The sequence below is a fragment of the Emys orbicularis genome, chromosome 2 (genome assembly GCF_028017835.1).
Source record: "Emys orbicularis isolate rEmyOrb1 chromosome 2, rEmyOrb1.hap1, whole genome shotgun sequence".
In the NCBI taxonomy this organism is placed as follows: Eukaryota; Metazoa; Chordata; order Testudines; family Emydidae; genus Emys; species Emys orbicularis.
The window spans coordinates 168,614,360-168,628,582 of record NC_088684.1 but is presented as its reverse complement, the minus strand read 5'-3'; the positions used below and the strand labels follow the sequence as shown (position 1 = coordinate 168,628,582).

The window sequence follows — 14,223 nt, the reverse complement described above, 5'->3', positions numbered from 1 at the left end:
CAGACTGTGGGGAAGCTGGCAAGAGAGGAAGTGATCATCATCAGGAGCAGGAGTTCATGCTTGTGGGTTACTCAGCAGCAGTGAGAGCAGCAACCTCTTGTGACCAGAAAAAACACAACTTGGAGTCAAAGGAACTATAATTGGACAGTACTGTCAGATTTAAAAATCGGAGACTGAGGTGAAATCAGAAGAAATACCCCCAAACTGATGGAAATACAATCGTGTGAGATTATGCATTCCCTCCACCCCAACCATTTAAAAGCTGCTTCTATAGAACTTACAAAGTATAAAGGATGTATTTTGCAAGTTGTAAATAAAGTAAACTCAGAACAAAATATAGAAAACACAATATTCAAATCTACTGAATGGATGTTAATTACTTTGAAAACTAAAATAAAAACGATGAATATAACATACTTCACTGCAGTGATAACAACATTACGCTTTGGTTCATTGTCATAGCTCACACTCTCAATGCCATAAATTTGAGCTAACTCATGGATGATTCTGCGGTGATCTCTGTTCATGGGTGGATAACAGTGACTCTTTTTTGAATGCTTGCCCTGAATTTAAGAGAAAAATAGATGGTATGTTTATGATTGTTTTCGTAGACAAGATTACAATATATGATTCATTGTCTAGACTTCCCTAACAGCGACAAAGTCAGTTTGCAAGTACAGTGAGAACTAGATACTGTTGATGAAAACCATGTGCATACTAAATTCCTATTAATTTACATTATATACACAAACACACACACTCTCTACACTGGTTTGCACAGCTACAATTTTTAGATTTTGAAAATGCATGAGGAGACCACGCATGGTTTGACAAAATCTTTTTTTTTTTTTTAAACCATATTCCATATCCCTGCAGGGCTAGAACAACAAATTGGAAGATAACTGTAGACTTGGCATTATATTGGACAATTTTTATTTATTTTGGCTTTTCAATTTATATGCTGTATATAAAGAGGATTTGCCATATCCCTGTTGGTTATATCCCTTTCACAAAATATAGCAATGTTGGCATCTGATAAAACAATACTGTGTCAACGGGAAATAGGCAAATAAATTAGCTTTTAGTTTAAGGTAAACAAAAAATTACCCAGTTGAACAGACATCTTCTGAAATGTATTTTAGTAGCTGTAATTTACAAGTGCAAGTGTCTAATTAGTATATAGATTACACATTGAAAAGTGGTGTGCTAAAAGGTAATGGCTTTACAAGTGATGTAAAAATTCTTGTCTAAATCATTAAGTACTAGCAGAGATACCTGTTTTTCAAATAATGGGCAAAGTATTACGATAAATCTGAGGACACAGCCAAAACACTAGTGCAAATCTAGGCAAAATTAAGTTAAATTAACAAAATTAACACAGTATTGCACAACCTTCAATTCCTAATAATCTAGGAAGCATTCAGATCAAACTGTTCAATCCACAAATTTCCATTTCTATATAAGATGAGGTAGAGCAATTTCATAGCTAATGAGAATCAAATCCTTGGAAGAGATGTTTAGACAATTATGTTGTAAATATTAACAGGTAAATTCTTAAACCTGTGCACTTTGGACTTTGCCTCTGATATTTAATTAATGGAAAAGACTTCTCAACAGCAATCTTATTTGTCATAGTCTTGTCTTCTCCCATCCTACCCAGCAACAGATATGATGATCAGTAGATGTAGCAACTAGTGGAATCCAGAGATGAGGGAGCGCTTGGAGTACTACTCTGCCAAATTCAGAGTCTGCCACAGACAAATTCAGCTGACAGTAGCAGATAAGTATGTAACGCAGAAGTGAATATATGGCTGTTTTGCAGAAGGAGAGATACCTTGGCCCTCAAGCCCACAAGGTAAATAAGTTAGGAAGGATCTGATAAACTGCGGTCAAGGTCTTCCAGAGCCAAGGTGTTCCAGCTTGATCATACTCTGTCAGGAAGCAGTCTTTTACCCACCAAGAGAAGGTAATCTGCCAAGGCTTGCCTTAGTTACAGTCCTTGAAGCGAAAACCAGAAATGTCTGGATGACAGACCTATAGAACTTTTGTACCCATTTTACTTTAAGGGAATGAAGTTTCCTTTTGAGAAAGTGAATGGCTTGAGGTATAAGGCTCAGAAAAGCGAGGTGAGTTTCTGTCCATATGCAAAGGACTTCTGTAAGGAGATGGCAATGCCCCCTTGTCTGTTTACACACACCATTGCTGAACAATTGCTGCAATGGATTAGGGCATGGCGGTGGGCTGACAGAGGCTCCCAGACAAGCAGAGTCAGATAGATAACCTATAGCTAAGGATAAAATTATGTCACAGAGATTACAGATTCCGTGATTTACAGACACCTGTGACATTTTCCGCTTCAGCCGCAGGGCGGCAGAGCCAGAGCTGTCAGCCAGTGGGGACAGCTCTCAGCATATGCACACAGCAGGTGACCCCCCCACAGCTCCTAGCCGCTGGACCCAGAGCTGAGAGCCACTGCAGGAGGCAGGGACCACAGAGCTGTGAGCCTCTGTGGGCGATGCGGAACCTTGGAGCTGTGAGCCACTGCGGGTGGCGGGGGAACCCTGGAGTTCCAAGCCCCTGCCCCGCAGCAGGGTTCGGGCTCTCATCACCCCCTCAGATTTCAGACAGCCCCGGTCAGCCTCCCCGCCCCTGAATTTTTTTCAGTAAAAGTCAGAGACAGGTCACAAACGTCTGTGAATTTTTGTTTATTGCCCGCAAACTGTTGGTTATTTTTAGTAAAAATAACCATGACAAAAATCTCAACCTTACCTATAGCTCAAGCACATTGGTGCTACAGTTCCTCAACAGTGGAAGGGGGGCGGGAAGGGGCAAGGTCCTTTTTACAGGATCCTTTGTCCAGGTGAGATGAAGCAAAAACTATAAATAAAATTTATTAATGGGTAGCACAGATAACACCAGGATCTGGACAAATGGGAATATAAAGGTATATATCCTTCTGAGCAAAGGAAACCACCTTGTGCATGGCCTGAAGGATGTACCTGAGGGTTTCCACATGAAACCTCTTTCCAGACTCTCAGACTGAGAAGGCACAAATATAGAATTCTTCCATGAAGTATCAGGAATAAAATCCCCATGCCAGCCAATAAGGAAAAACTATGAAAATACCCTTCTTTGGCCAGCATTACATTGGCTACAGTAAGGAACTTTATCGCTTTTGCTAAAATTTGCAGATGACACAAAGTGTGGAGGAGTGGTAAGGGAAGTCATTTGGAGTAATTTGGATATTTTGGCAAGGTGGGCCCATTCAAACAAAATGCATTTTAATACAGTCAAATGCAAGATCATATATTTAGGAACAAAATGCAGGTCATAAAGAATGGGAAATACAGTGACTCTCAAAAGGATTTAGAGATCATAGTGGACAAACAACGGAAAAGGAGCTGCTAGTGCAATGCTGTGGCTGAAAGGACTAATGTGATCCTTGGATGTGTAAACATGGGCTTAGTAAGGAAAAGTAAGGAGGTGTATATGGCATTGGTGAGACTGATACTGGAATACTGCATTCATTTCTGGTGTCCACATTTTAAAAAGGATGTAGAAAAATTGGGGAGGGTGCAGAAAAGAGCCACAACAATTATTCGAGGGCTTAAAAGAACCCCTTACAAGAGACTTATAGAGTTCTTACCGTTTAGCTTATCAAAAAGGTGGATAAGAGGTGACTTGATTATGGTATAGAAATATCTTCATGGGGAGAAAATACCAGGTAATAAAGAGTTCTTAAAGCTGGCAGAGAAAGGAATAACAAGAGCCAATGGCTGGAACATAAAGCCAGGCAAATGAGAAATCAGGCATGTTTATTTATTTAAAAACAAACAAACAAACAAACAAACAAACAAACAAACAAAGGTGGTGATTAACTATTGGAACAAATTATTAAGGGAAGATATCTTCAGATCAGGTCTGAGTGTCTTTCTGAAAGATATGCTTTGGCCCTGGCAGTACTGAGAAACTTTGAGGGGCAAAGTCCTGGAAGAAATTTAATGAAATATCCTAGGGAAATCCCCTTCTCTGGCAGGCACAAAAGGTGAATGTAAGGAAGGACATGGACTGGAGACATGGATCTTTATGGGACTCAAGTGCTACTTAGCGTATGTCTACACTAGAAATGCTACAGTGGCACAGCTGCATCCGTGCAACTGTAGCGTTGTAGTGAAGACACTTACTACAGTGACAGAAGGGGCTCTTCAGTAACTCCACCTTCCCAAGAAGCAGTAGCTAGATTGATGGAAGAATTCTTTCAACAACCTAGCAGTGTCTACACTGGGGCTTAGGTTGGCTTAACTGCATCACAGTTAAGGGGTGGGGTGTGTGTGAAATTTTTCACAGTCCTGAGTGAGGTAGTTAAGATGACCTACCTTTGTAGTGTAGATCAGGCCGTAAGTGCTCTACTTAAATCCTCAAATAGTTTTAATCCCCTAAGGGCCAAATCAGTTTAGACTTCAAACCCTCCACAGCTTCTCAGTCTTGTATGTCTACAACCCACTGTACAAAGACTGTCTGGGTGCCATCAAAACCAGCAACATACAAGTAGGAAGTGTTCTAGGTGGCAATCAAACAAGATGCTAGACCTTCATGATTAGATCTTAAGGAAATTGGATAAAAGCTGAAACCCTCTTCAGGTCTACCTGAAGTGTCCTGGAAATGAGAACTGCATGGACGGCAGCATGGAAGGCAATGGTGGGAAGGGGAGGGAAACACACATTCTCTCCTACCTGTGCAGTCCAAGGCAAGGGCCACAAAATCTGTGGACAGAATAGAGGGAGAGGACAGAAATAAAGTAATTTAAACCCTGCAAGCACAGCAGATGGCGTGCAGTTTGAGGACATTGATGTGCATCCTTGCCTCGCGGTGTGACTAGAGGCCCTCGGCCGTGTGGCCGTCCAAGTGGGCTCCCGTGGTGAGAGTAGTGCGCGCATGGGAGGTGCGAAAGGAATAGCTGCGAGGACTGTGGACGGGTTGCACCACCAGGTCAGGGAAGGCAAGGATGGAGGGGGGGATGAGTGTCCGTCTATGGGTTGTAGACCGAGCAGAGCCACAGTTGGAGGCAGCGCATATGCAAGCAAGCGAATGGCATGACCGTGGTGCAGGCAGCCACGTGGCCCAGGAGAGAGGGGCACAGGCAGACATGCGTGCTTGGCTGATGGCGTAGGTGTGTGATGAGAGTGGTCAGGGCAGCAAAGCTTTCCGGAGGGAGAAAGGCTTGGCTGAGTCCAGATACGTGCCAATAAAGGTGAGGGTGCGCATGGGGACGAGCACCGATTTGTCTTTGTTGATACAGATGCCCAGGTAGTCCAGGAGGTTTGTTGCCTCGCGGTGCTCCACCGGAGCGAGAGGCGCAGGCGGAGTCGACGGAGGAGCATCAGCAGTCGACTTATCACAGTGAAGACACCGCGGTAAGTAGATCTAAGTATGTCGACTTAGAAGTAGATCTAAGTTATGAAGTTGCGTAACTTAGATGAAACACCCCCCTCTCCAAGTGTAGACCAGGCCTTATTTTTAGTCTGAATTTGTCTAGCTCCAACCATTTTATCATGTTATATCTTTCTCTGATAGACTGAAGAGCCCATTATTAAATATTTGTTCCTCGGGCGCAATCACTCAAAGAAGAATTTCAGTAACAGCAGATAGGGCATTTTCAGAGAGATTGAACTAAAGATACTTGTTTGTCTCTGCTACACTATTCATCTTCTTTTGGCATATAAACAATAAACATTCTGTTAAATAACATTATTTTCCAAATGTCAAGTAAAGATGAGACAAAATATCACCAAAATGTTTCAGAATTTAGAAAAAAGGCTTTACATACTGAAACAAAGAAATTATTAGATTAATTAAATTTAGCATTAGAAAACAACATACAGTTCAATATTGCAAATAAGCAACATGAAATATATTTGAATTTTGATAAAAACTTGCTGAAAGAGCAAAATTCAGTTGTAACCTCATGGTTAACAAACAAAGTCAAAGAGTCTAATACTCATATATTTATTGAAATGAAGATATACAATTATCGTTACCTGATTATTTCTCTCTCACACAAAAATTATATTAAAATTCATGGATTTTTAAAGCCAGAAGCAACCATTATGATAATGTAGTCTGACCTCCTGCATAACACAAGCCAAAGAATCTCACCCAGTGATCCCTGCATCAAGCTCATAACTTCTGGTTGCACTACAGCATCTTTTAAAAACATATCCAATCTTTATTTAAAAGACTTCAAGTGATTGAGAATCCACCACATCCCTTGGTAAGTTATTCCATGGGTTAATTACCCTCACTGTTAAAAATTTGCACTTTATTTCTAGCTTGAATTTGTCTAAAATTCAATGGTTGGAAGTTGAAGCAATGGTGTCATTAACATCGACGCCAATAAACGCACTATTTCTTTTAAATGAACATGCTATATAAAGCAAATTCTTTGGCCACCAACCTTATTTACAGCTTCCACGAGTGTTCTCATTTCCTTCTCAATATCACTGACAAACTTTAAATCTTTCCTGAAATAATAAAGAATTATAATTCACCTAGTATACAAGATAAGAGATAAATGCAGCATTTATCTACCACATATGTACATTGATAAATGCAATACCATTGAATAAATTAGGAGGAGAGGGTTAGAGTGACCAGCCAATCAGCACAGGGCAGAGAATGTTCAGCCAGAACCGTAGGAAGCTTTCTGTGTTCGGCGATATCTGCTTTGGTTGCTTCTGCTCTTACAGGCTGAAATGTATGGCTGGCTGTTCTCTTCAGAGGGGCACCACCTAGGTCCTATTCCCCCATGGAGGGAGGGAGAGAGTGTGGTGTGGTTCCCTTGCACAGTTCTGGGACCAGGTGATACTGGATGTATTCTGGCTCTCTTTAGACACACTCCGCACTGCCTGAGAAACCAGGGAGAGGCCCGCTGAAGGATGTCTCCTTGTTTTAGGCTGTCTGTGACAGGAAGGGGAGCTAAAGTGAATCCTGCTCCCAGGGTCGGTGTAACCACTAGGGGAACTAGGCGGACGCCTAGGGTGCCAAGATTTGGGGGTGCCAAAAAGCGGTGCCCCCAAATTTTTTTTACACTACAGTGGAGTCACATCTTACGCGGGGGTTAGGTTCTAAAGTCACCGCGTAAGAAGAAAATTGCGTATAGTGAAAATTACCATAAAGTACAGTATACACAGTATCCACTAGAACAGGGTCCTCAACCTACGGCACACATGTCAAAGGTGGCACGCGAGCCGATTTTTTTTTAAATGGCAGGCTGCGGGTCCCGGCCACCGCTGAGCCTGCTGCCGACCTGGGGTTCCGTTCACTCAGCTGGCAGCGGGCTGAGCAGGGCTGGCTCCTGCCAGCCGGGGTCCCAGCCGCCAACCCCGCTCAGCCCGCTGGGGTCCCAGCCGGCTCTGCTCAGTCTCCTGCCGGCCTGGGTGAACGGTCTGGGTTTCCGTTCACCGGCCTGGGGTTCCGTTCACCCAGGCCAGCAGGAGGCTGAGCAGAGCCGGCGGCTGGGACCCCGGCTGGCAGCGGGCTGAGGTCCCAGTCGCCGGCCCCGCTCAGCCCGCTGCCAGTCTGGGGTTCCGGCTGCCGGCCCCTTGCCAGTCGGGGTCCCAGCCGCTGGCCCCGCTCAGCCTCCTGCTGGCCTGGGGTTCCGTGCACCCAGGCCGCCAGGAGGCTGAGCGGATCCGGCAGCCGGGACCCCGTCTGGCAGTGGGCTGAGCAGACTGAACGGGGCCGGCAGCTGGGACCCTGGCTGGCAGGAGCCGGCAGATGGAACCCCAGACCGGCAGCGGGCTGAGCAGCTCAGCCCGCTGCCGGTCTGGGGTCCTGGCCGCCGGCCCTGCTCAGCCCGCTGACGATCTGGGGTTGCGGCTGCCGGCCCTTTGCCAGCCAGGGTCTCGGCTACCGGCCCCGCTCAGCCTCCTGCCAGCCTAGGTGAATGGAACCCCAAACCATCAGCGGGCTGAGTGGGGCTGGCAGCCGGGACCCCAGACCGGCAGCGGGCTGAGCTGCTCAGCCCGCTGCCGGTCTGGGGTTCCGTCCACCAGTTCCTGGCAGCCAGGATCTCAGCTGCCGGCCTGGGGTTCCGACCACCCCGGCCGGCAGGAGGCTGAGCGGAGCCACCGGCTGGGACCCCAGCTGGCAGCGGTCTGAGGTCCCAGCTGCCGGCCCCGCTCAGCCCGCTGCTGGCCTTGAGCGGGCTGAGTGGGGCCAGCGGCTGGGACCCCGGCTGGCAGCTGAGTGAACAGAACCCCAGGCCGGCAGCAGGCTCAGTGGTGGCCGGGACCCGCAGCCTGCCATTAAAAAATCAGCTCACATGCCACCTTTGGCAGGCATGCCGTAGGTTGAGGACCCCTGTTCTAGTGTATACTGTGTGTACTATACTTTATGGTAATTTTCACTATACGCGATTTTCCTCTTATGCGCTAACCTTAGAACCTAACCCCTGCATAAGATGGGACTCCACTGTATTCATTTTTGAAAATGTATAATAAGCGATGCTCGGGGGGGGGGGGGGGGGGGAGGGGCGGCGCAAAGTGGAAGTTTCGCCTAGAGTACAAAATATCCCTGCCTGCTCCAGAGAGATCTTTTGTGAGGGACCCAGTTTTCTGGCTGTACAAAATACAAAAATCTCTGAGTGTAGAGGAATCAATGCAAGCTTATGGCTTGTTCTTTTTGGGTTTATGGTGCACTCTGTGAGCATGGGTCGGGTACCAAGCAATGAAGTTTTTTTTTTTTCCTGGTCTAATGCCACCTGGGACCCTTTGTGCTCAGGGAAGTAGAGGCCGACGTAAACCCTGCTTACAATAAGGCTGCATCCTATCTTTGTCCATCAAGCTGCACTCTGTGAAAAAGAGCAGGGACTGAAGCCGCTGAGTTCTTGAAAAAAAAAATCTAAAATGGTATGGTTCAAATAACATTACCTACGTGAAATACAATATATGAATTTAAAAGTTATATTAGACCACCACTCCTTGGGTCATGCCTTACTTATGTGATTGAGTGTGGAATGTTTCAGAGCTCAAAATTCAAGCTATTAAACTACTTTAATAGCAGCTGGTGTGTACTTGCATACTAATGAGGCATAACAGGGGTTATCTGCCTCAGTCATCCCTTTGTTATGCAAAACAAGACAGAGAAATTACATCCCCAAATCTGAGGGAAAGGGGAATGAGTGGATGGGAATCCTAGAACTGCATCCTGTGAAGTCTCATGTGCCCTCCCAGTGGGAGTCAAGGGCATCTTGCAGGCTTGAGCACATAGTAACCAATATATCTTCTAAGAACAAGAATTACGATAAGTAATTTTCTTTTTTCCAAGGAAACTCCGGGGTGTCTGTGGAATTATTATTTTAAGTAGGAAGACCAGCAATGGTGTCTACAAATCTCAAACAGTGTGACATCAAATAGCAAGTAATAGTCAGACACGAAACTATAAAAATGTTCTCTCCATCCAAAATTATGTACATAAAAGGCTAGAGAATGGGAATATTCGTAACATAAAAAGGGGTTTGGGACACCAAAATACCACTGATAGGCCAAACTTGGATTCTTGATATGACAGTGAGTCCAAGCTGTAGTTCCTTAAAAGCATAATAGAAAACAATGCACGTCCCATGCTAATCTCATGAAAAGGAATTGATCTGAGGGGTCCAGTTGGCAGAGTAAGTACTCTCTGATCCACAAAAGGTATACCTAGTATTCAAGGGGAGATTCAATAAAGCAGATCAGTTATTTGGTATTTGATTTGGGGGTTTAAAACTGGGAATACAAATGGAATGAATACAGAAGGAGGTTATGGGAGACAGGAGGGAATTAGGGAGGCAGTGGGGGATTGATATTTTTCTTTATGAAAATTTACAAGCAGATGTTTGTCTCATATGCACAAATACAGTTATGAAAACAATACAATACACTCAATAATAGGACATTTGCCATACAATCAGATAACCTCTTCATAGAGGATCCTGGGCATTAGAAGCTTGATCCAAAGCTCACTCAAGTGAATGGAAAGACTTCCATTGATCTCAACAGGTCAGGGAAAAAAGTTAGTTGGTCTGATGATTTTAGTGATAATCTATTCAAGATCAGACCTAAGGTGTATATAATGTGTATGTAACCCCTCCGCCTCCCCACATATTTACATTTTGGATATGTCAAATTATTACCAGTTTTTGATATCTTTGAATGTTAAAGGATTGAACTAATGTAATAAGAAAAAAAAGCACTCTTGGAACTAAAAAACCCACACACATTATATTACTTCAAGAACTAATTTTCAGAAAGGGCATATTGTGAGCATGCGAGGTAATTCACAAAATTCCAAGACAAAATAGGCAAGAAAACAAGGGCAGCACTAACCTATCTATCCTAATAACTTAATAGTTAGGCTGCTGAAAAGAATTGCACCCAGAGGAGCAAGATTATACATTTTATTCACATGTACATCATTTATATTTTATGTCTACAAAAAAAATCACCATTTAAATCAGAGAAGGTTAACTTCAATAAATCAGGATCTCAACAAGAATGTGCATCTTTGCTTCTGAAAGAAATATTTTATCTTTTATTAAAAAAAAAGTGGAAACATTAGTCACGACAATAGGACCAACTGACTTGGCCTACCTCCAAGACCAACATATTTAAAGGTCTATGTGTTATTGGCTATTATCTTGGAACTATGGGACAAGACTGAAAATCATTTAAACAGTATTATGTTAGGGGGAACTTGATGAATGTTAGAAATTTGTTTGAATTTTGTTTAAGAACTGAACTTTTGCTGTATTTCAGATTGTGTCAAAACTGCTCAAAGTTACCTTGATTTTGAGTTAAGACTGTTTGGGGGAAAAGAGCTACTGGAAAACTCAGGATGGCTGTTCTTTCCTTTTTCTTTCTTTCTTTTTTTTTTTTTTAAACACTTCAAGCCTAACAAATTGCTGGGAATGATGTTTTTGAGATTTTACCAATATACCGTAACCAGTCCTAGATTTGATTTTGTCTGATCAGACACTGGCACCTGCCACTGTGAGGGGGTACTTTGTCCAACAATGGTCCTGGACACCCAATCCAGCTTTTCCAAACTGACCTCAAATAGATCAAGAGATCTTGCCTATGCAAATAGAGGTCCACAACTCCATCTGGGAACTCTCAACAATCATATTCACCTTCCTCTGAACCAAAAAGACAATTTAGTCTCTTTTCCTTTCTCCTATCTTCTGTCTGTTTGGTAGGGGGAATTGTCTTGAAAAACAGTTTTGTAAGTAAGATGAGGACGTTTTAGTTGCAACTTCTTATTTCAAATGGAGATTACAAAACCAGCTTTGTTTCTTAAACTTCCATTTTTTTCTGCATGCTTAGATTAATTAACTGCTGAAAAACTTCATTAATTCATCAGTGTTAACAATGAAAAGCTAAACAGATTTTCACACTATAACTTTGTTAATGTGTAAGTTTTCTATACACAGTCCAAAATTTTCAAAAAGAGGGACCTAAATTTAGGCTCCTAATCCCATATTTGAGGTATCAGAGAGATTTTCAAAAGCATTTATGTGACTTATGAACCCAAGTCCAAATGATTTGAAGGTGCAAACCCCGATGAATGGCTGTAGCCTAGTTGAAGCATTCTTGACTTCTGAAAGTTCAATATATTGGAAGGGCTATTGATTGGAAATATGCAGGTGCTATTGCTTATCAGTTTTGTGTCTCTTTTGTATTGTTCTCACAATAAGGGTGTGAATGAGGCCCTGGACGTGTCTTTTTTAGCACAGATGAGCATTTTAACTATGAAAGTTTTTAGCAGAAAAAATTCTTATGTAAAATCTGAAATTCTATGAACAATTAGAAAACTAAAGAAACAAGTATAAAACACAATTTAAGACTATAAAATGGGTAAAAAGAACTACTAATGTAAATAAATATTTGATTTTTTAAAAGTAAATTAAAATTTAAAAAATCATTTAAAAATATTTTTTGTAAAATATCACTTGAATCCACAGAGTTATTGAAATAGGGCAATGTTAAGGTTGTGTGTGGGTGTAGTGTAGGAGACATTACCTTAACTCTCATTCCTGGTTTTCAGAAGTTTAGCAACCCTTTACATGCTGGAAGGGTACAAGGCAGTGCTAGGTAACCTCAACACTGCATTCACAAAGTTTTTTTGCAAGTGATTTTCCCATTTAAAAAAAAATAGTGATAGTGAGGGACACAATCAAGGGGCAGCTGCGGGGAAAGGAAGGGTGGCATAGAATGGGGCTCCCTGGGAACACCTCTGCTCCACTCAGCTATCAGCTCTGCCCTCTTCCTGGCTCTTCCATGCTCCTGCTAGGAATGGAACAGTAGAGAAGCTATGAGGAGTGAACTGGAGGCAAGAAGGGGAAGGAGAACTGGAGCTTCACAGTTCCTACCCAAATCTGGATCTAGAGTCTGGGGCTCTTTTTGGAGGGAAGCAGCACATTCATCTCAGATGAATCAGAACACTCCATGTGGATTAATTCAGCTTGAAACAATAGCTCTGAGAGGTGAGAACTGTCCCATTCATCTTGATTTAGTTGGGGTTGGTCCTGCTTTGAGCAGGGGGTTGGACTAGATGACCTCCTGAGGTCCCTTCCAACCCTAATCTTCTATGATTTCAATGATTGACCTCACTCCTCCCCCACTCTCAGCACTGTGGCTGTGGCAGGTAGTGAGTGATGCCCAGTCTAAGTTCCCTGCCCCAGTCACAGCAAGGGCACTTGTGGCATGTATGGAGCATGTCCATTGTCAGCTCCCCACCCCATAGCAGTGACCTCAAAGGGAGGCAAGCTAACTTATTCATGTGCTTTTGTCAATTCTACTAGGTGCCTGTTTGTATATCTGAATCATGGATTTTAAAGCACTTTCAAGCATTGTCTCTTAAGTTTGAGCAAAGCTCCCATGTTAACTGTGGTATGACAAGGGCCACCTGTCAAGCCATAACAGATTACAAGGGTTAACTTAATAAATATTCATAGTCATGTCAGACTATTTAATAAAACCTTAAGACACAGTGACAGCTATGGGGTGCAGAAGTAACAATGTTGTAACCATGTATTCCAACATATACCTTGCATCTTCTTTTAAATTATCACTGTACTTTGATCCAGAAGAACGGATATTAAAAGGGTCAGAATTATCACGGATATGGAGAGCTTCAGCAAAGCGTCTGCAATTTAGAAAACAACATTTTTAATTTAAAGATGGCTTTTCAATGACAAACTGATCCACTACAGAGAGGGACCAGTGCTACAGATAAACAGCTTTTTGCAGAAAACTCCCTAATTGATATACAGTAACTCCTCACTTAATGTTGTAGTTATGTTCCTGAAAAATGCGACTTTAAGCGAAACGATGTTAAGCGAATCCAATTTCCCCACAAGAATTAATGTAAATGAGGGGGTTAGGTTCCAGGGAAATTTTTTCACCAGACAAAAGACTATATATAATACACACATACACACAGTATAAGTTTTAAACAAACAATTTAATACTGGTACACAGTGATGATGATTGTGAAGCTTGGTTGAGGTGGAGGAGTCAGAAGGTGGGATATTTCCCTTACTGCTAAATGATGAACTAGCAAGTGGCTGAGCCCTCCAGGGTTAACTCTCTCACTCTGCAAGGCAGCAGGAATGGAGAGAGCTATGCGCATTTCCCTTAAGTACACTGCCTTGTTAATTAGATCAGCTTGCTGAGACCGCAACCGCTGCAAGCTCCCTCGTCCTGAGCCCTGCTCTATGGAAAATGGGGTAAGTGGGGTGCAGGAGTAGGGGGGAGGGGGACACCCTGACATTAGCCCTCCTCTTCCTTCCCTCCCCCCCAGCACAGCAAGCAGGAGTCTCAGGGAGCAGCTCCAAGGCAGAGGGCAGGAGCAGCACATGGCAGTGGGGGGAGGGACACAGCTGAACTGCAGGCAGCTGCTGCACAGGGAACTTTGGGGAGCGGGGAGCTGATAGGGGGCTGCCGGTCCACCCTGGTTCCAAGTCCCCACTAGCTAGCTGCAACGGGCTGCTCTTCCTGCAAGCAGTAGACAAAGCAGGCAGCTGCCAAACGATGTTAGAAGGGAGCATTACACAACTTTAAACGAGCATGTTCCTTAATTGATCAGCAATGTAACAACAAAACAACATTAACCGGGACGACTTTAAGTGAGGAGTTACTGTATTTGGAGCTATTTCATTAAATTAGAAATAATCTGAGAAGA

General features: G+C 43.2%; 1 protein-coding gene across 1 annotated transcript in view; it reads right to left on the bottom strand.

Annotated features, from left to right (window-relative positions):
- Positions 1-14,223, bottom strand: part of NFX1 (nuclear transcription factor, X-box binding 1) — a 199,223-nt gene that overhangs the window by 12,877 nt on the left and 172,123 nt on the right. Inside the window, exons 20-22 of the mRNA XM_065397863.1 lie at positions 13,087-13,185; positions 6,455-6,521; positions 418-563 (exon numbers count right to left, since the gene is read on the bottom strand). Of these exons, the coding sequence (XP_065253935.1) occupies positions 418-563; positions 6,455-6,521; positions 13,087-13,185 (312 nt within the window). The remainder of the gene's footprint in view (positions 1-417; positions 564-6,454; positions 6,522-13,086; positions 13,186-14,223) is intronic.